The sequence below is a fragment of the Stegodyphus dumicola genome, chromosome X2 (genome assembly GCF_044657685.1).
Source record: "Stegodyphus dumicola isolate Sdum_Otavi_A_Nest chromosome X2, ASM4465768v1".
In the NCBI taxonomy this organism is placed as follows: Eukaryota; Metazoa; Arthropoda; class Arachnida; order Araneae; family Eresidae; genus Stegodyphus; species Stegodyphus dumicola.
The window spans coordinates 141,785,067-141,802,719 of NC_140781.1; the positions used below are offsets into that span (position 1 = coordinate 141,785,067).

At 30.6% G+C, this 17,653-nt stretch overlaps 1 protein-coding gene across 4 annotated transcripts in view; it reads left to right on the plus strand.

Annotated features, from left to right (window-relative positions):
• LOC118189518 (uncharacterized) overlaps positions 1-17,653 on the plus strand; it is a 317,844-nt gene that overhangs the window by 186,550 nt on the left and 113,641 nt on the right. For all 4 annotated transcript variants that reach the window (XM_085809144.1, XM_035360141.2, XM_035360143.2 and 1 more), the window contains one exon: positions 3,507-3,667. In XM_085809144.1, the coding sequence (XP_085665270.1) occupies positions 3,507-3,667 (161 nt within the window). The remainder of the gene's footprint in view (positions 1-3,506; positions 3,668-17,653) is intronic.

Below are 17,653 nucleotides of genomic sequence, written 5' to 3' on the forward strand. Positions count from 1 at the left end.
GAAAGTCTGTCAGAACTTTGTTGTTGGTAAAATATGCATTATTTTTTAAGTGTTTTTGAACAAAATGGCATGGTTTCTTTTTGCCACTGTTAGTTAACCTTGTTGGAAAGAGTAAAGAACTGTCTTTTTTGTTTTGTCTGTTCTGTGAAGAATGCTTGTTATCATATGGTAAAGAGAAGACTATAGCATATGTTTATTAATTTTTATGGATGTATTTTCCTCAAAAATATTCAGTTGTTAAATTTAAAAAATTTTTGTAGTTACATATTGAATTTTTATTATTATATATAAGGAACTATTTTTAATTTGCTTTCAAGTCTTCATTTGAATTTTACCATTCAAATAAATGCTGTGCTTTTTCTAATATCTCATATTTTTGTTCTCTTAGATTTTTCATGTACTTACTGTATATGTTATAGAATTCTGCCTTTGACCCTTTCTTACTGATTGTACTAGTTTTCCACTATACTGTCCTGGTATCTACAAAACTGCTAGAATTCTTTAGTGAATCCACCCTAATGCAATGAGGCAAAACAAATGCTGCTTAAAATAATGTTAGTTCCTGTTACTGAATTTTCATTCTATAGCTTAGATTTAAGCAGTTATGAATTTAAAATTTGGGATAATTATTGAATTTTTGTCCATGCAATTTTCTATTAGCCCTTTCGTGGCGGTACACCTTTGTTTAAGATGCTCATGCGGGACGGAAGAGAATCGAACGCAATCACCATACAGGATGGGGGTTTTGCATTGCTAAGCCTAATTTTATAAAAAAAAAAAATCAGAAAAAAAGTTTCACATCTAGCATCGTAATTTTTGGTATCACTTTAGATTATTACTTGAGCTCTTATATGTGTTAAAATTAAGACGACACCTTTTTTCTTTATTCTTTATTTTACATGAAAATATACTTAAAGAATTGCTTATTTTGTAAAATAATTTTTTGAAGTGCTATTCAAATTATTCCAAAGTTTTAATTGATAACCACCATCATTAAAGTTCAAAATTAATAAGACAACACAATAAAGACTATTTACAGTAAGAAGTAACAAAATTTGAAATGAAGACTGACAATGTAGTAAATCTCGAAGCACGGAAAAGTATCACTAAACTCTTTAGAAAATGAATCATCACTGTCATCTGTGTTAGTAAATGGTTAATTAACCATACGAGGGTATTCTTCCTCTGATAAATAGCACCTTCCCACTGTAATAGACTCAAGGTGAAGCCTTTCGAAAATAAAAAGAGAAGAAACCGAAATGTATCTTAAAGGCAATGCAAAACGTAACAGAACTCCACATAGTAACCCTAAAAGACCATACATAGAGAAAAGTAGAATAAAAAAAGGAATTGTATATAAATCGGACACGCGAATCTTTATATTAGCATGCGGTGATTTAAAGAGCCCACCTCTTTACGCTTTCCCTTCCCCCACCCTCCCAACAGTTGATAAGTAAAATACCAAAGTCAGGCAGAATATTTCAAACTCAAGGTCAGGATCCTAAAACTGTGTTCATTTTAAAAGTAATGAACATAGGATGCCATCTACTACAGAAAAATGTTCCAGCTTAAAATGCATATACGCATCATTCATCTAAATGCAATCTCTAGTGTTGCATCAATGGGACACCTGGCTGTAAAAGACACTCTTAGGGAATGCGTATATGGGACGCTCGTCCCGAAAGGGTTAAAGATATATAAGAAAATTTAAATTTCACATTAAGTAATGTTTAACTTATAAAAAATATCATTTTAACATAAATAAATTGAAATAACTCAGAAGTATATTCCACTGCGTATGGTTGTTAATTTATGAACTTAATATTAAGTACAGAGTTTTTACTAATGTAGGTACTTTTTTTGGTTTTTTTCTTCAAGATTTGTTACTTAGTAACCCGCTTGCCATTTGTGGGGGTTTTGCATTTCCAGTATTTCATATATTACTTCATATAAAATCACTTTACATTTTACTCTTTTTTTAGTTGCATGCCCAATATATCATAAGCAATATTTTTTAATATTTATTGTTTGAACTTGTGAGTGCAGTGTTTGTCTTTCAAGCTTAGAATAAAAATTACTTCTCAGCTTCAGAAGCAGGAAAAAAATAATTATAATGACATTCTCTTATATTCTAGTCTTTGAATCTTGTAGATAACTTTCTTTATTTTGTTAAATATATTCAGTTCCTTCTTTTAAACTGTCTGAACCTAAGCATGAATAAAATTCTAATTTGTCTACTTAAAAAGTTGTCTTTGATAGTTTTGCATGTAGGAACTAAATATCCATCTTTTTATTGCTTTCAAAATGATATCTAATATAAGCTCTTAACTCAGAGTAACTGATTCTTTCTTTTGTTAATACCTGTACAAACAGATTAGCCATAATCTATTATAAATTTGCGTTGCATATTATGCAATGTATGTTTAAAATCATTCTGAATGGGATGTTACTATGGTATGAGTGTTTGAGGACAACTGCTACATGGTTATTTTCCTTTTATAATTTAAGCATTTGAAAATAATGTAAATGTTATTTTTCCTTGTATAAAAGGAGATGTCAAGTAGTCTTAAATATCATATGAAAAGCTCAAAATAAGTGGCTTAGTTGTCATCAGTAATGAAATTATTTTGATCAGCTTAGATCTACCTAAAACAACCTTACAGTACAGCCTCCATCAAAATTTAAGGAGACATCAGTATGGTGTAGTTGTTCCTGAGCCATCAAGTCATGTAAGGTCAAAGTATCTTAAACTTACTGTGAAGAGGAAGTGAGAAATTTTCTATGAAGACAGTAAAAACAACTTCCAGTCTCAATAATTTTTCTCCATAGCTGTTGCAGAATTTCCCTGATATGAAAGATTATAAATTTAAAAAGAGCATTTTCTTACTGTGCTGCGCATTTATACTGTGTTTAATTTGTTTTATTTATTTAATTTTTTTTAATTAAATGGCCTTGCTATGTGAGTTTAAATATTTTTTGTTATGATGCAATTCCAAATATATGTACATGTGTAATCTTAACTGTACAGTCTTTTATGTTGAAATTGTATTTCACTTTTATGTAGTTTGCATATTTTTGTTCAATGTGCAGTTTTACTGCTAAATTAATGCTTCTAGTTTCGTGAAGTCCTTTTATAATAATGAAACAAACCTAAGGGCAATTAGTTTTGGATTCTTTAAATGTTGTTTAAAGTGAAGGTTTTTTTTAGATACTTTTCATAGTTAATAGGAAATAAATTTTTGTTAGTTTATTTTGAATTTTATGTTGCTGTTTTGCAAGTTAAAAAATGTTTCACAATGTGTTTAGAATTTGAATAAATGCAGGAATTTGTTGTAAAATATTTCTCAGATGTGATTGCATGCCACATCTTTAAAAGCAGCAATGACATTATTTTTTATATGCCTTTAAGTTATGTATCATAATGTGGTTATTTAATAAAATGCTACAGTGTAAAAAATGTAAGTTGTGATGGGTAGTTGAAACTTATTGTGAATATTCTATTTTAGATACTCTGCCATTGCCATCTGCTGTTAAACCTTTTAAACTTGACAATAAAATGAGGTTGGTTCACTTTGTGAATAATAAAGCACTTGTTGTATTGGATAATAACGAACCAAGAGAATTGACATTTGAAGGTGAACCCAGAGAAGTCTATGTTGAAGGATTGGTAGGTTTAAACTTTTTCTATCAAAATAAGTGAGTGTATAATTTAGTGTGAAAGACCATGATTAATGAGTAATGTATTACTATTGTTTTAGTAGTAGTTATTAATTGTTTGAGCTTTTGTAGCTGTAATCAGCTGTTATATTTTATATCCTATGATAAAAATGATGCTGTAAGTCATATAGTGGAAGTTATTTCATACATTTATGAGATATAATGTACATTAAAATCATAACTTTTATGCTTTTTTATGCTTTATTTATAAAAATAATTATTCACTGGTTAGAAATTTAAGCAGTGTGTTTCGCTTCCAACAGAATCAGCGACAGTAATATTTGCAAGCAGAATAATCCTAATACAAGTGATATCTCCTTGTGATTATAAGAACAGCAATAACCATGTAATCAAACCCTTAATACTCTGAAAATTAAGTGAAATTTACAAAATATCTCTTAGAAATCAAAATGCAAATTTACTGAGTGATACTTGTGTCAGAAACATTTTTGCTGATAATCCTTTGTATTGATACTCCTGTTAACTTTGGTAACTTTACTCTGTGCCAGTATATGAAAGGAATATTTACATAAGCAATTTTTGCTCAGAGAATATTTGTACAGGGAAGCTTATTTATAATATTTTCATATGGAAAATGCACAGAGAAAGATCAAACCAATATTTGTCTGTAATTTTTCAAATAGTAAAAATTAAAGAGAGGAATATTTGTTTAGGACATTTATGCAGACGTGATGTGTGGCTGCATGATGTGATTGCTTCTGTGTAGATAAAGCATTCTAACAATACAGTGCAAAGTCCGAAATCCAGTTGTTAATTATCCGGAATAATCTAAAATCCGGACCTCAAAACCACAAAAACCGTTTTTCTCGTATGCTTTACGCATGCACATATGATTCCCCCCCATGCATAATAAAAGATCTGGAGAGTTCCAATTCTTAATTTCACTTTGACACTGACTGAAATACTTTGTAATTAAAGAAACAATCATTTTAGCATAAATTTTCATAATCAGTAATTTGGCTCTGTTGCTGCATAATCAGTAATCTGCTTTGGCACACATCTCAAACCAAAACATTCCACATCCATACATCATTGATTAGATGCCAACCTGGCAAATCATAATTTATTATACTTTCCTTTCATCACCGCATGTTTACCAAAACATGACAACTTGAGTAATGACTCATGTAGCGATGCCTAAGTAATTTTTTCATGTTAGTAAATGAATAATAAAGGAGTATGGTAACCCTTTATGTTGACATTACGCTTGGCGATAATTACAGATTTAAATTAAATGCGTTAAAAATGTTGATGAGGAAAACTTTAACAAATTTTTTTTTCATATGCTAAAAATATTTTTTTTTAATGATACTCATAGGCCAAAAGATTACATTTAGTGCTATTTGAATTATGAATAACTGATTTATTACTCACATAAACCCAGAACCTGCACCAGGGCTCGTATGGCCGCGCTCCGTTGCAGAATTTAGGTCCGACAGAGTCTGAATCAGGCGGTAAGATATCTAGCGTCGGCCCTCAATAAAGCTTACTTTATTTATTCAGAATTCTGCTAAGCCTTAAGTATGTGCAAGAAGTAGACATAAGAATAAAAAATAACTAAACTAATACAATTCAGGCTTAATTATCTCAGTGCATGATAGAAGCAAGTTAAAATTTAACGGAACTTCTTGCCGTTAGTTGCCAAGGTCATGATGCATAGCCAAATATGTATAGTGAAGGATAGTTAAATTTGATGACGAAAGCTGCAAATTTGAAAAGTTTTCGCATATCGCAAAACAAAGGTGAAATTTTCCAATTAACGGATTTTGTAAAGAAATGTGGAGAAGCGGTAATAAATGGAGATGATATAAAAGAAGTTTTTCATTATGATGATAATGCCTTTCAATTATCAATCAATTAATGAATGGCGAAACCTTTAGTATGGTTGTAAATCCAGAAAATACCGCTATCGTTAGTGAAGAAAGTGACAGAGAAGTTACTGAAAACGAGAAAATTGCGATTGTCAAATTAGTCGGAATTCTTGAAATAGCAGTTACAGGACTTCAACAATGTAACTAAACAAGAGATTTTGTCTGTCTACAGAATTAAAGAGAAAGTATTAGCACAAAAAAAAAAAAAAAAAAAAAAAAAAAAAACTTACATTGAAAAAAGTGTTTAATAAGGTAAACAAATAAATATTAAGCTTTTTTTTTAATTTTGATTCCCTTTACATCATAAATACTTCATTATTTCATAAATCACACTTTCATATTTTTAATTTTAAATTTTCTACATGTCATCTTACTAGATTTAAACTGATGATCTAATATCTCGAGAAATCCCAAATCTGGAATTACTGAAATCCCGATGAATCTGGATTTCGGACTTTTTATTGTATTTTAAATTATTAAAAATAGCTGCACTGCATTATCATGTTGCATCTGCAGATCAGCTGATATTGTCCAAGTCATCCTTGGTCTTCATATTCATCATAATGTTTTGCAGTCTTATATTCAAATCTTTATTTTCTGTATTTGTGCTACACTTATTATGACTACCTCCCTAGTATCACTAACTTGAAATGATTGTTATTTCTTTCTAAAAACATATATAAGGGTTTTGAGTAGTGTTTTTGAAAAAAATTATTTTAGTATTGAACATACAATGAATGTTTTCTGAGATGGCTTCCTTCAAAAAAAGACCACAACAAATTTTGGTTACGTGAGATATGTTTAACTATTTTGGTGTATTAATTCTTGGTACCTGTATGATGATGTGCTTTTGTTATATTAATTAAATTCTTAATGTAGTTGGCACATTAATTTCATATCCTTGGATGGTAAGGAAATTATAGTATAATTTGGAACGTATGTGTAAAATGGTTTACAGTATGTCATAATAGTAATTAATTCATTTAAAAAAGTCCCTCTAAAAATAACCATTTCTAATACGATTCAGTTAATATGCTTTTAACAACAAACACCATATGTAAACTAACTTCAAAATTAACCCTTTGTTACATGCAAATAATCTAGAGAAATTAAACGAAAATGTTTGTATTTTTTCTACCTAAAATAACCTTAGTAATAATAATAAAAAAAAATTCATTCAAATTTCGTTTTAAATAATTGCTACAGTTTGTTCACTACAGTGGACAGCATGCATATATGTACATGCCTACAAACCTCTTCCTACCGGTTTGCGGTCATCATTCCTGCCTTGTTTGCAGTGATCATTACCATCTTCTAAATGATAAATTTACAATTGACATGTACATACAGATCCCCCAAAATACCTTCATTTCATTGATTGTGATTGAATTTATTTTGCTACGATTTTGTAACCTGTACCTATTGGATTTAAATGTTCTAGAAATTCCTTGCCAAACATAAACATTTCCAGTGGTGTTTTTGCTTGATAAGCAGTACATTTGGGTTTCAATTCACTCTTTTGGGTAGCTTTAATTTGGCAATACATTTGGGTTCAGATCTTTATCTACCCACTCCACAATTTTCTTAAACTGACGTTCAAAATAAAATGTCTAAAATTAGTAATTATGAATAAGAAATGGCAGTATAAGAAAATGTAAGCAATGTTATATAATGTTTACTATGAGAAATTGTACTAACTTGGAAACAGAAGTAGCAGCCAGTTTCCAAATAGCAATGCTTTGATTAGTGATGCTATACAGCCATCTATGATCGGCAGTGTAAAGTTCTAATAATATAGAATGAATAAACACAGGAATGGAATCTGTTAAGGCATTTACAGAAGAATAAACAAATTTAAACTTTTGTCTACTAGAGTGGACATGATGCAACAAAGGGTTAAGGATTAATAAGAAAAGAGAGAACTACCTTATTGTCATTGTGTGAAACAAACTTTCCCCTTTTATTGAAAGTTTAATTTAAAGAATGTGTGATTATATGATGTAACTGCTGTGTTGTCATTCTGATAAACTTGAACTTTTTCTTCTTGTTTAAAATCTAAATTTAAAAATGTTGCTTATTCATTGTCTTTGATTTTTCCATTTCCTAACAGTTTTGTAATAAAACCATATCTTGAGTTCATTGCATTTGTGAAACTAATGTATTTTTAGTAATTACCTGTTTCTATTTATCTTGGTTTTAAAGTTTTGTATTATGCATCATGAGTCAGAGGCCATAAGAAGGAGAAATTAATAGATGTGCAATGGCTTATCATCTCTAGTCCTTTAACTTCCTTTTTAATTTTAATTCTGCGAAAATTATTTGGACAACTTCTTCATTGTTTGAGTTCAACTTCAGCTTCCAGAAAATCCATCATCTTTAACTAATAATTTTAATTTAAGTACTATTCTTCCTATCACATATGTTTCTGCTATGCATGACTGAACGTCGAAAGGGGCGTTTCTAAGAACCCCCATTTCCATGAAATCTGTGTAGCTAGTTTACCATTTTCCTATACTAAACAGACTTAAATGCCAAACAGTAATCGATTATCACTCAGATGGACGAAAGAGACATTAGTTTTCAAATTCTATGCTGTATCACTCTTATGGAAGCATTTCAGTATTTTGTTTTTAACGTTTTAAACTTGTTTGTTATTATGGAAGATTAAATGTAATATGAGTGAAATACATTTGAGTTTTACTATGTTTCACTTTCATAAATATTATACGATATCAAAATAGCACGTAATCTGAATTTTATAACTTCCCTCTTGTTTGTTTCATCACTTAAAGAAAAAATGTGTACAACAAAGAAATCATGATTTAAAGCATTCAGTTAATAATTATGAGTTATTTAAAATTAGATTTTGTTTGTCATTAAAGTTCCTAAAGCATTTGTTGATTTTTTTAAAAAATATTTTAACCAGATTTATACATGTCTATTTCGCTTGCTATGTTGTTAAAGTACAGTCATATTTATGCCATAATCTAACTTAGTAAAAAATAAATAACTCAGAATGGTCAATCAATTTTCTAAGTTAAACTATGAGGTGATTACATATGTGGCAGGAAATAGATGAGGTTATTTACAGATGAAGCAAAACTAACGTCTTTTACACATATGCGTCTTTGAATACCGTCATTGTTGTAAACTGCTCTTACCCATGTCCTCCTCCTAGTAATGGCACAATTAGCTCTCTCCTCGCAATCTGGAGTCCAGAGTCCTTTTTTTCTACGGCTTGGCGCTACATCTACTCGATGACGCATTCCCATAACTGCTCGTTCCATCCTGATAGAATGCAGGCTTGCATTCTCATAGGACCACCATTCACATCTAGGGATCTGAAAAATAGAATTAAAACAACAACAACAAAAAAATTGAGTTAGTATTGAGGGAAATGTTGTCTTAAATGGTTTATTTCAGCCATCTTCCCTCATCATCTTTACATCTTCAGAAATAACAGCTTTAGCTCTTTCAATGCTCTTTCAGTGTTCCTTCATCTTTAACAGTCTATCTGAATACATTATTTCCCAAACACGTCTTCTTTAATGTTTTCTAGAACAATTTGTCTCCGCACATACGTCTTCTTAAACATAATCTGAATACGTCTTCTAAATGCGTCTTCTTAGCTACCATCTTCTTTAAGCTGTCTTTCTTCATACATTTCATTCTTAGACATCATCTTCATTCTTCTTAAAATAGTTCATTAGTCAAATCGGGAAAAGTCTATAAACAGGAAGCATCAAAATCGGTATTTCATTATCAAGGCCTTTTGGTTTTCTTCCTGGATCTTCTGAATCTGCTTTTTTGCTTCTTTTTTCTCACCACTTTTAGTTTCTTTTGTTCTGTATTAGCGTCGTTGTCATTAAATTTTCTGATCGACTTCTGCTCTTCAATCTTCTCGTCTTCTTCAATGGTCTGTGTAGTTTCTTAATCTCCAGTGGCTTCTTTTGCTTCTCTATTGTAAGGTATTTTACTGAAATTGTTCTAGTGGAATTCGCATTTGATTCATCATTTTTAGCAACTGACTCTTCTTCGGGAAAATGCTCCTCTTCAGAATCTCCTTCTGCAGTCTCGTTTCTCCTCGTTGGTTATGAAGCTAATGGTATTTTGTTCTCTTCTAACTGCACTGATTCTGTTTCACAGCATCACTTTCATTCACCAATCTGTAAAGCACGTCATTTTGCAAACAATAATCTTCATATGGCCTAGACTTCAAAACTTCTTTTATAACTATTATTTTTATTGATCAGTTTCTTGAGCTGAGCTTCGACTAAGAGCACCCACATGCCTCATATGGGAACAAGATCTGTGTTCGATTGTGTAATCATAATCTTGTAACATTAATGCCCATCTAGATATTTTAGTACTATTGTCTTTCTTGCTCATAGTTTGTTTGAATGCATTACAATCTGTCACGATTTTAAACAACATGCCTAATACGTACACTCTGAATTTTTTAAGAGCTTCTACAACTGCTTTAACCTCTAATTCATAGCTCGAACATTTACATTCAATGTTTGTCATCTTCCTACTCATATAATAAATCGGATGCATCTGATAATCAATTTAGGACTTCTGTAACAGAACCGCACCCTAACCATCAGTACTAGCATCAGTGTGTATTTCGGTTCCTGCTTTCGGATTATAAATGCACGAAACAGGTTCAGATGTCAAGATGCGTTTCAATTCATTAAAAGTATAAAGTTCTTTATTTTCGAATTTAAATTTAGAATCTTTCTTCAGTAAATCACTAAGCGGTTTTGCAATTAATGAGTAGTTAGGTATAAATTTTCTGAAATAACCAGTTAAACATAAAGAACTTTGAACATATTTTACACATTTAGGTTTTGGAAAGTTAATTACTGCTTTTGTTTTAGAAGAAGAAGGATATAATTTCCCATCTTTAATTTTGTGTCCAAAAAATTCAATTTCACACTTCAAAAATTGACATTTCTTAATGTTTAGTTTCAGTCCATATTCCAATGCAGTCTGTAATACACATTTCAATTTTTGGATTCCCTGAGCTTCATTTTCAGAAGGAATAATGATGTTGTCCGTATAGATTACAACAGTATTGTCCTTTAAAACAGCGGTTCTTAACCTATGGGTCGCGACCCAAAATTGGGTTGCGAAGCATATTTTTTGGGTCGTGCTAAGTCAAATTAAAAAAAACTTTTAATATACAAAAATAAGTAATACCAACACCTACTAGAAGAGTTTTTTTCTAATACAAGTTATTCTCTAAAACAATGCATTGGTTTTACCGCTCTTCGCGAATGGCCTTCTAGAAGTGACATCCAATTTCTGTCTTATAGCTTTCTTCTATGAGGTGTTGGCAATACTCACGCCATTGCTTTACGTGCGCGCAGACACAATAAGGTTGTAGGTAACATAGTCATTCTCCGGTAGTGACACCTTTTGGTAAAAATTAAAAGCGCTTTCAATCAGCTACTTTTACTTCGACTTTTAAGAAACCGGGGAATTTCCGTTGGTTGTAAACATGTAAGCAGATATTATCGATTTAACTCGTGTGAATAAAGAAGTAATAACGGAAATTTGTATTCTGTTAATTTCTGTTTCCATATTAATGATATTTACGTAAAAAAGTTGCACTCCGCTGCAAGTTCTTTGTCAAAAACTCGTTTCTGTGTATTATGTTGTGAATAACAGTGGAATGTGTAATAATCATGAAACGTGAATACAAGCATTTTAGAAACAATTTTTGTCTGTTTATTAAAAGTGGAGTGATCAAGCTGCAGTGTGTATTGTAAAATTGTAATTACCCTAAAATGGCAAAACGTGAATACAAGGAAGCATTTTTAGAATTAGGATTTACTTGCATTTATGATGGAGGAATGAACAAGCCGCAATGCGTCTTGTGCAGTGAAATACTAAGTAATGAATCGATGAAACCGAACAAACTTAAAAGACATTTTGATGCAAAACATAAAAATTTTTCCTTTGAGGGAAAAGATCATACTTTTTTCAAAAGAAAAGAAGCCGATTTAAAAAGACAGCGTTTAGATGCACCAAGTAGTAATAGTTTTCTAATTTCTACCAAACAAGCTACACTTGCTTCTTTTTATGTGGCTTGGCATATTGCAAGACAAAAGAAACCTCATAATATTGCTGAAAAACTTATAAAACCTGCTGCCATTGACATGGCACGTATCGTGCAGAGATGAAATTTCAAAGAAATTACAAAAGGTACCATTATCAAATGATACAATTCGTTTACGAATTAATGATATGTCATTTGATATTAAGAATCAACTTATTTCTGCTATAAAAATTGCTGGTTTATTTAGTATTCAACTGGATGAAACGACAGATGTAAGTAACGATGCTCAACTAATAGTTTATGTGCGGTATCCAGGGTTAACAGATATACAGGAGGATTTTTTATTTTGCAAATCAATGTCAACAAAAACTAGAGGTGAAGATATATTTCTCATTGTCGATTCGTTTTTTAATAAAGAAGGATTAAATTGGAATCAGTGTTTCAGTATTTGCACCGATGGTGCAGCTGCCATGACAGCATCTCAAAAGGGTTTTTCGACAAGAGCAAAACAAATGAATTCACAAATTTTATCAGTTCATTGTTTTTTACATAGACAAAATCTTGCTTCAAAAAATTTATTGCCCGAATTAAGTATCGTTTTGAATGAAATTGTTACGGTAGTCAATTTTATAAAATCAAGAGCTCTTAACTGTAGAATTTTCCGCGAACTGTGTTCAGAATTTGGTGCAGAATACGAACATTTATTATATTACTTGAAGTTAGATGGCTGTCCCGGGGCAAAGTTGTTCAAAGAGTATTATCATTGCGGACAGAAGTCGAATTTTTTTTTTTGAGAAAAGAAACACCCATTAGCATCTAAATTCTCCGAGTTGAAGTGGATTACTCAAGTTGCTTATTTGACAGATATTTTGTTTGAAATAAATAATCTAAATACGTCTATGCAAGGACATAATCATACTATTATTGAATTAACTGAAAAAATTACATGTTTTAAAAATAAACTCAAATTATGGAGAAATAAGGTTGAAGTAAAGAAACTTGCTTCATTTCCGACTCTTAATTTACTTGTTGAAGACAAGAATATTAATATCACAGATTTTGAAATACAGAAAATTATTATCAATCATTTAGAAAAACTAATAGCAGACTTTGATCGGTATTTTCCTGCAGACGATGTTTTTAAATATAATTGGGTTCGAATGCCATTTGATTTTGACGTAAGTGATTTGCATGAGGAATTTGTTAATATTAATCAATTTCAAGAACAATTAATAGAAATTCAAAGTGACCAAGCACTTCGATGCAATTTTTACAAAAACACTCAATCTTTATGTGCTTTCTGGTTAAATCTAAAAACCGAAAAGCCAATAATTGTTAAAGAAGCCCTAAAAGTATTATTGCCCTTTTCAACAACATATGTGTGAGGCTGGTTTTTCGGCTCTTTGTGTAATCAAAAACAACCATCGGAACAAGTTAAATCCAGAAATAGATTTAAGGTGCTCCTTGACAAGCATTCAACCCAGGTTTGCAGATCTTTCAAAATGTATTCAAGCACAAGGTTCTCATTAAAAGCGTATAAAATGTTATTATAAGATTAAATTTCAATTATTTTAAAAAAGTTTTAAATTTATTTAGTTTGGTCAATAAAAATATTAAAAACACTTGATTATTTATTAAATTTTTCTTGGATCAAAAGTACTTTTGTTTAACTTTATTATTATAAAAAAAATAAAAAATTTGTAAGTTAAATAAGTCATCATTGTAAGATTAAAGGTTTTTACAAATATGCTCTAAAATAAAGCAATGAAAAAATATTGACTTTTTTTGGGTCGCGACATAAACATTTTTCTCAAATTTGGGTCGCGGCTCAAAAAGGTTAAGAACCACTGCTTTAAAAGACCACAAAATATATCATAGATATCTCTTTGGGAAAGGCTTGAGCTGTTAGGAAGACCAAAGTGGACTTACAAAAATTCATATTGTCCGTTTTGTGTCACGAAAGATGCGTACTTTCTACTTTCTTCGTCTACTTCAACACGAAAAAACCTGTTCTTTAAACCTAATGTAGTGTATACCATAGCTGATTCTAATTTATCAATAACATCATCAATTAATGCCAGAGGAAAGCGATCGCAAATTATTTTTTATTCAGGCGCATAAAGTCCAGACATAGTCTAAACAAACCACATTTTTTTATACTTAGCACGATATTTCTTGCGTAATCAGAACAGCTTGGTTTAATGATTTGTTTCTCTAACTATTCCGAAATCTGTTTATCAATTTCACACTGCTTTGCGGGGGGAAAGCGTAGCGTTGCGCAATGACCTGGAAGTTGATCTTTCAGCACTATCCTCATCTTCAGGGCAGATGTTTTTATTGTATTCGGCTTATAATTTCTTACTAACTGTAGTATTTCATCTCGATGTACTCCGTCTATGATATAATTTAAATCAATTTCCTCGTCATTATAAATATCACAAATACACATCAAATAGTTTTCTGGTTGCAATTTTCTGATTTCAACTCCTTTTCATTTACAGTTATTTCCCCTTGCCTTATAATATTGGTACCAATGATTGCTTGTAGAAACATTTCGTTTTCTGCTATAACACAAATATTTGATTGAAATGAAGAACCATCAATTTCGAATTCACCTTCAAATCTTCCTATAGGCTTAATTTTCCCATTACCAAACCCCGTTAAATGTAGATCTGCTGACTTAAGTTTAGGAGAAACTATCTTATGTATATCTTCTCGGATTAGCATTACTTTACTACCAGTATCTATTAAAGGACCAATTTGCAAATTACTTAAATTAACAGTTTTATGCATTTCTTTCTTACAAGTCTGAATTATTGGTGTTACAGTTTTGACATCTTGAATATTATTAGGAGATGTTTTGCAGCAATCTGCAGCTTTGTGTCCTAACAAATTGCATTCAAAACACTTAAATCTTTTGCTCTTATTATTACATGAGTTAGATTTATAACCTATACTTCCACAGTTATAAAACCTTGGTTCTTTAGTCTTATTAGGTATAGCACGTGCTTTATTATGTGTATTAGTACTTGAAAAATCCTTATTCTTCGTATCTGGAACACGAATTTTCTCATATATGTTTGATTTTTCTTTGAATTCAGAAATAGTTTTACATCCATACAAAATAATTTTGTTGCTACTCTGATCGGGTATCCCATTGATTACATTATCAAGAATTAATGAATCATCAACAGAACCGCAACTGGCTATTTCATGCAGGGCAATCAAATATTTGGAAAGGGATTTACTAGGTTTTAAGTGTCATTTCTGTAATAAATTATGAAGTTGTGCACTGTTTATTTTAGAACAAAATTCAGGTAAAAGATTTTCTTTTAATTTGTCCCGTAACGTTATACCTGTCAAATACTGAATAAATACTTTAGCAGAACCAGTAGGCAATTTTTTTTCAAATGCAATTTTCTGTAATTCAGATAACTTAAATAATTAAAAAAAGATTCTTCTAAATCGCCAATGAAGGATTCCACCAGATATGTGTCAGTGCCATTAAATTCAGAAACAGTTTCTAAGATATCATGAAAATATAGGGGAATATTGCCAGGCAATATAATGTTTTCATCCACTGAATTATTTATGAGAGGTGATTCTGACCAAACAGAAATAACATCATCATTTTTTTTTTATCAGAATCATAAACACTTTTGCTTTCAGATAACTCATCATTGTCATCACTTTCAGATTTTAGAAGCTTAAAATCTCAAAGACTATTCCATATTAACTCACAGTTTTTTATCAGAATTTGAGTCATAATTAAGATGTAACAAATTATACACAGAAATAAAATCATTTGCAGTGAAAGTGTGAAGTAATTTTTGTTTTGTTTCTTCAATATCAAAATCGGATGGAAAACCACAAAAGTTACGCAATCTTGCTCTCTTTTTTTCGATCACCTAAAGTTCCAAACACAATTTGATGTAAGAGTTTAATTGACTTTGTCGGCCCCATACTTAAAGAATTTGAAATTTTAGGAATAGAATTTAAAGTAGTCATCTTAATTCACAGTATCATAGAACACTATTCTTAGAAGCAACAATGTGGAAATAATCGAAAAAACTTACTTCTTTTCTTTTGTAATATTCGTCATAACTTGTCAAATAGTAAATATGAATATGTATATAAAATATATAATTAATGCTAACAGAAAGTGAGACTGAATGAGATTATCAGTTTTTGTAATTTGTAGATAAAAATTATCCAGTTGAAATATGTTTTTCAAATGTGATCAGTGACTTTGAACATTTTATATTCCTCAAAATAAAAACATGAAGTGCAATATTATTTACTCACTGAACTCTTATATTTCTAGTAATGTAAAGTGTATCATAATTATGTACAAAATAAACTTATATAGACTAACAGCAATATTATTCGTTGAATTCTTTTTTTTTATTCTATTCAGGTGTATAAATAAGTGTAAAATAAATTTACATAGATCAAAATATATAGAAGTAGAAGCCAATTTTATTTACCCAACGAAAAAAAAAAACATTTTATATTTTGAAGAAAAAAAAGGAAATTAAAAAAGTCAGCTATGATGAAAATTTTGACTCTGGGATCAATTGCTGTATTTTTAATTTTAGCTTCTCTCTCTTGTGCAAGTCCCTAATATTTCAATATTATTTGCCACTTCCTGCACGTTTAAAAGTGCAGTGGAAGCAGAAGAAATTAAATCTCGAACATCACTATCCTCCCTTTTATGTATTTATTTCGTCAATAAAATCGGATTTTATTTCTACCATTCACAATCTTACTTCTCCAGCCATCACCAAATTAGAAATTACCCATGATCCTTCAAAAGCAGAACTTTAGTCTGATTGGTTGATCTCTACCTGGGACAGAGCTGCAGACGGAAATTTTCAGTAAAGTTTCAAAAAATCCCACATAGCCGGTACATCGTTTCCATAGCTAGGCGGGACTTCTCTTTCACCGGGGCTGTTTCTTCTAGGAATCCTCTTGTTTAAACCAATGCTACCAGAATCTCGTTTCCAAGAAAAGTCTTGTCTAGCAGCGACCGTTGCTAGATGTGATAACCTCTTAAATGATTCCACGTAATACACCAACTTTTTTTACACCTGCCTTCCTTTTTTTCAACAGATTACACTACAGTTGTCATTCTTGGCAGATAGCCCTCAAAGCTTTGCTATAATCACACAAAGCAAACAGCTGTCATTCAATTTTAATTATGTTGTTTTGCAAAATGACATGGATTTTTTTTTTTGGATGCAGCTTTCCTATAAAACCCAAGTTACTTTGACAATGTCAAATGCTTCTAAAAATATCCTCTTCTGACAATTTATTTTAACTATGCACAGTATTTTTGTAAGCACAGTTTCGGTTATGTGAGAATTGTCATCTTTCTCTAAGTTCTGTGAAATGAAAAAAGGTAACATTTTATAGCATTTTTTAATGAAATATATATATGAATCATATAGTTATATGATTGAGTGGTGCAACTGTTTTAACCAACTTACATAACAGTATTTTTTCTATATTGTCAGTGTGTGCAGTGGCACACTGTATTAGGATAAATGTGTTAAATATTCTTTGGTTAATTTTTACTACTTTAAATTATCAGATATAATTTTTTTTTTTTTTTTTTGTGTGTGTATGTGTGTGTGGAAATATTCCCTGTGTAGATATTTTCTGCATGGATATATCCTGTGTGTTTGTTCATGGTGTAAATTCCTTGTATGAATATTCTTTATGCATTTGTTCCCTGTATAAGCTAGCTGTGCCCCAAATTATATAGATCTTTCCATAAAATGTATGGAGAAATTAGTATCTGTATCCTTGAAATATAGGTAAATTTCGTGTCAAATAATGATTAAATTATGTTGGGAATCTGTCTTTTGTTTAATAGCAAATATTTATGCTAGTTATTTGTTTTTAATAATCAATAGAAACTAAGTATACTCGTGTCTAAAATTATCTTAACATGCATGAAACCCCGAATTTTCAGAAA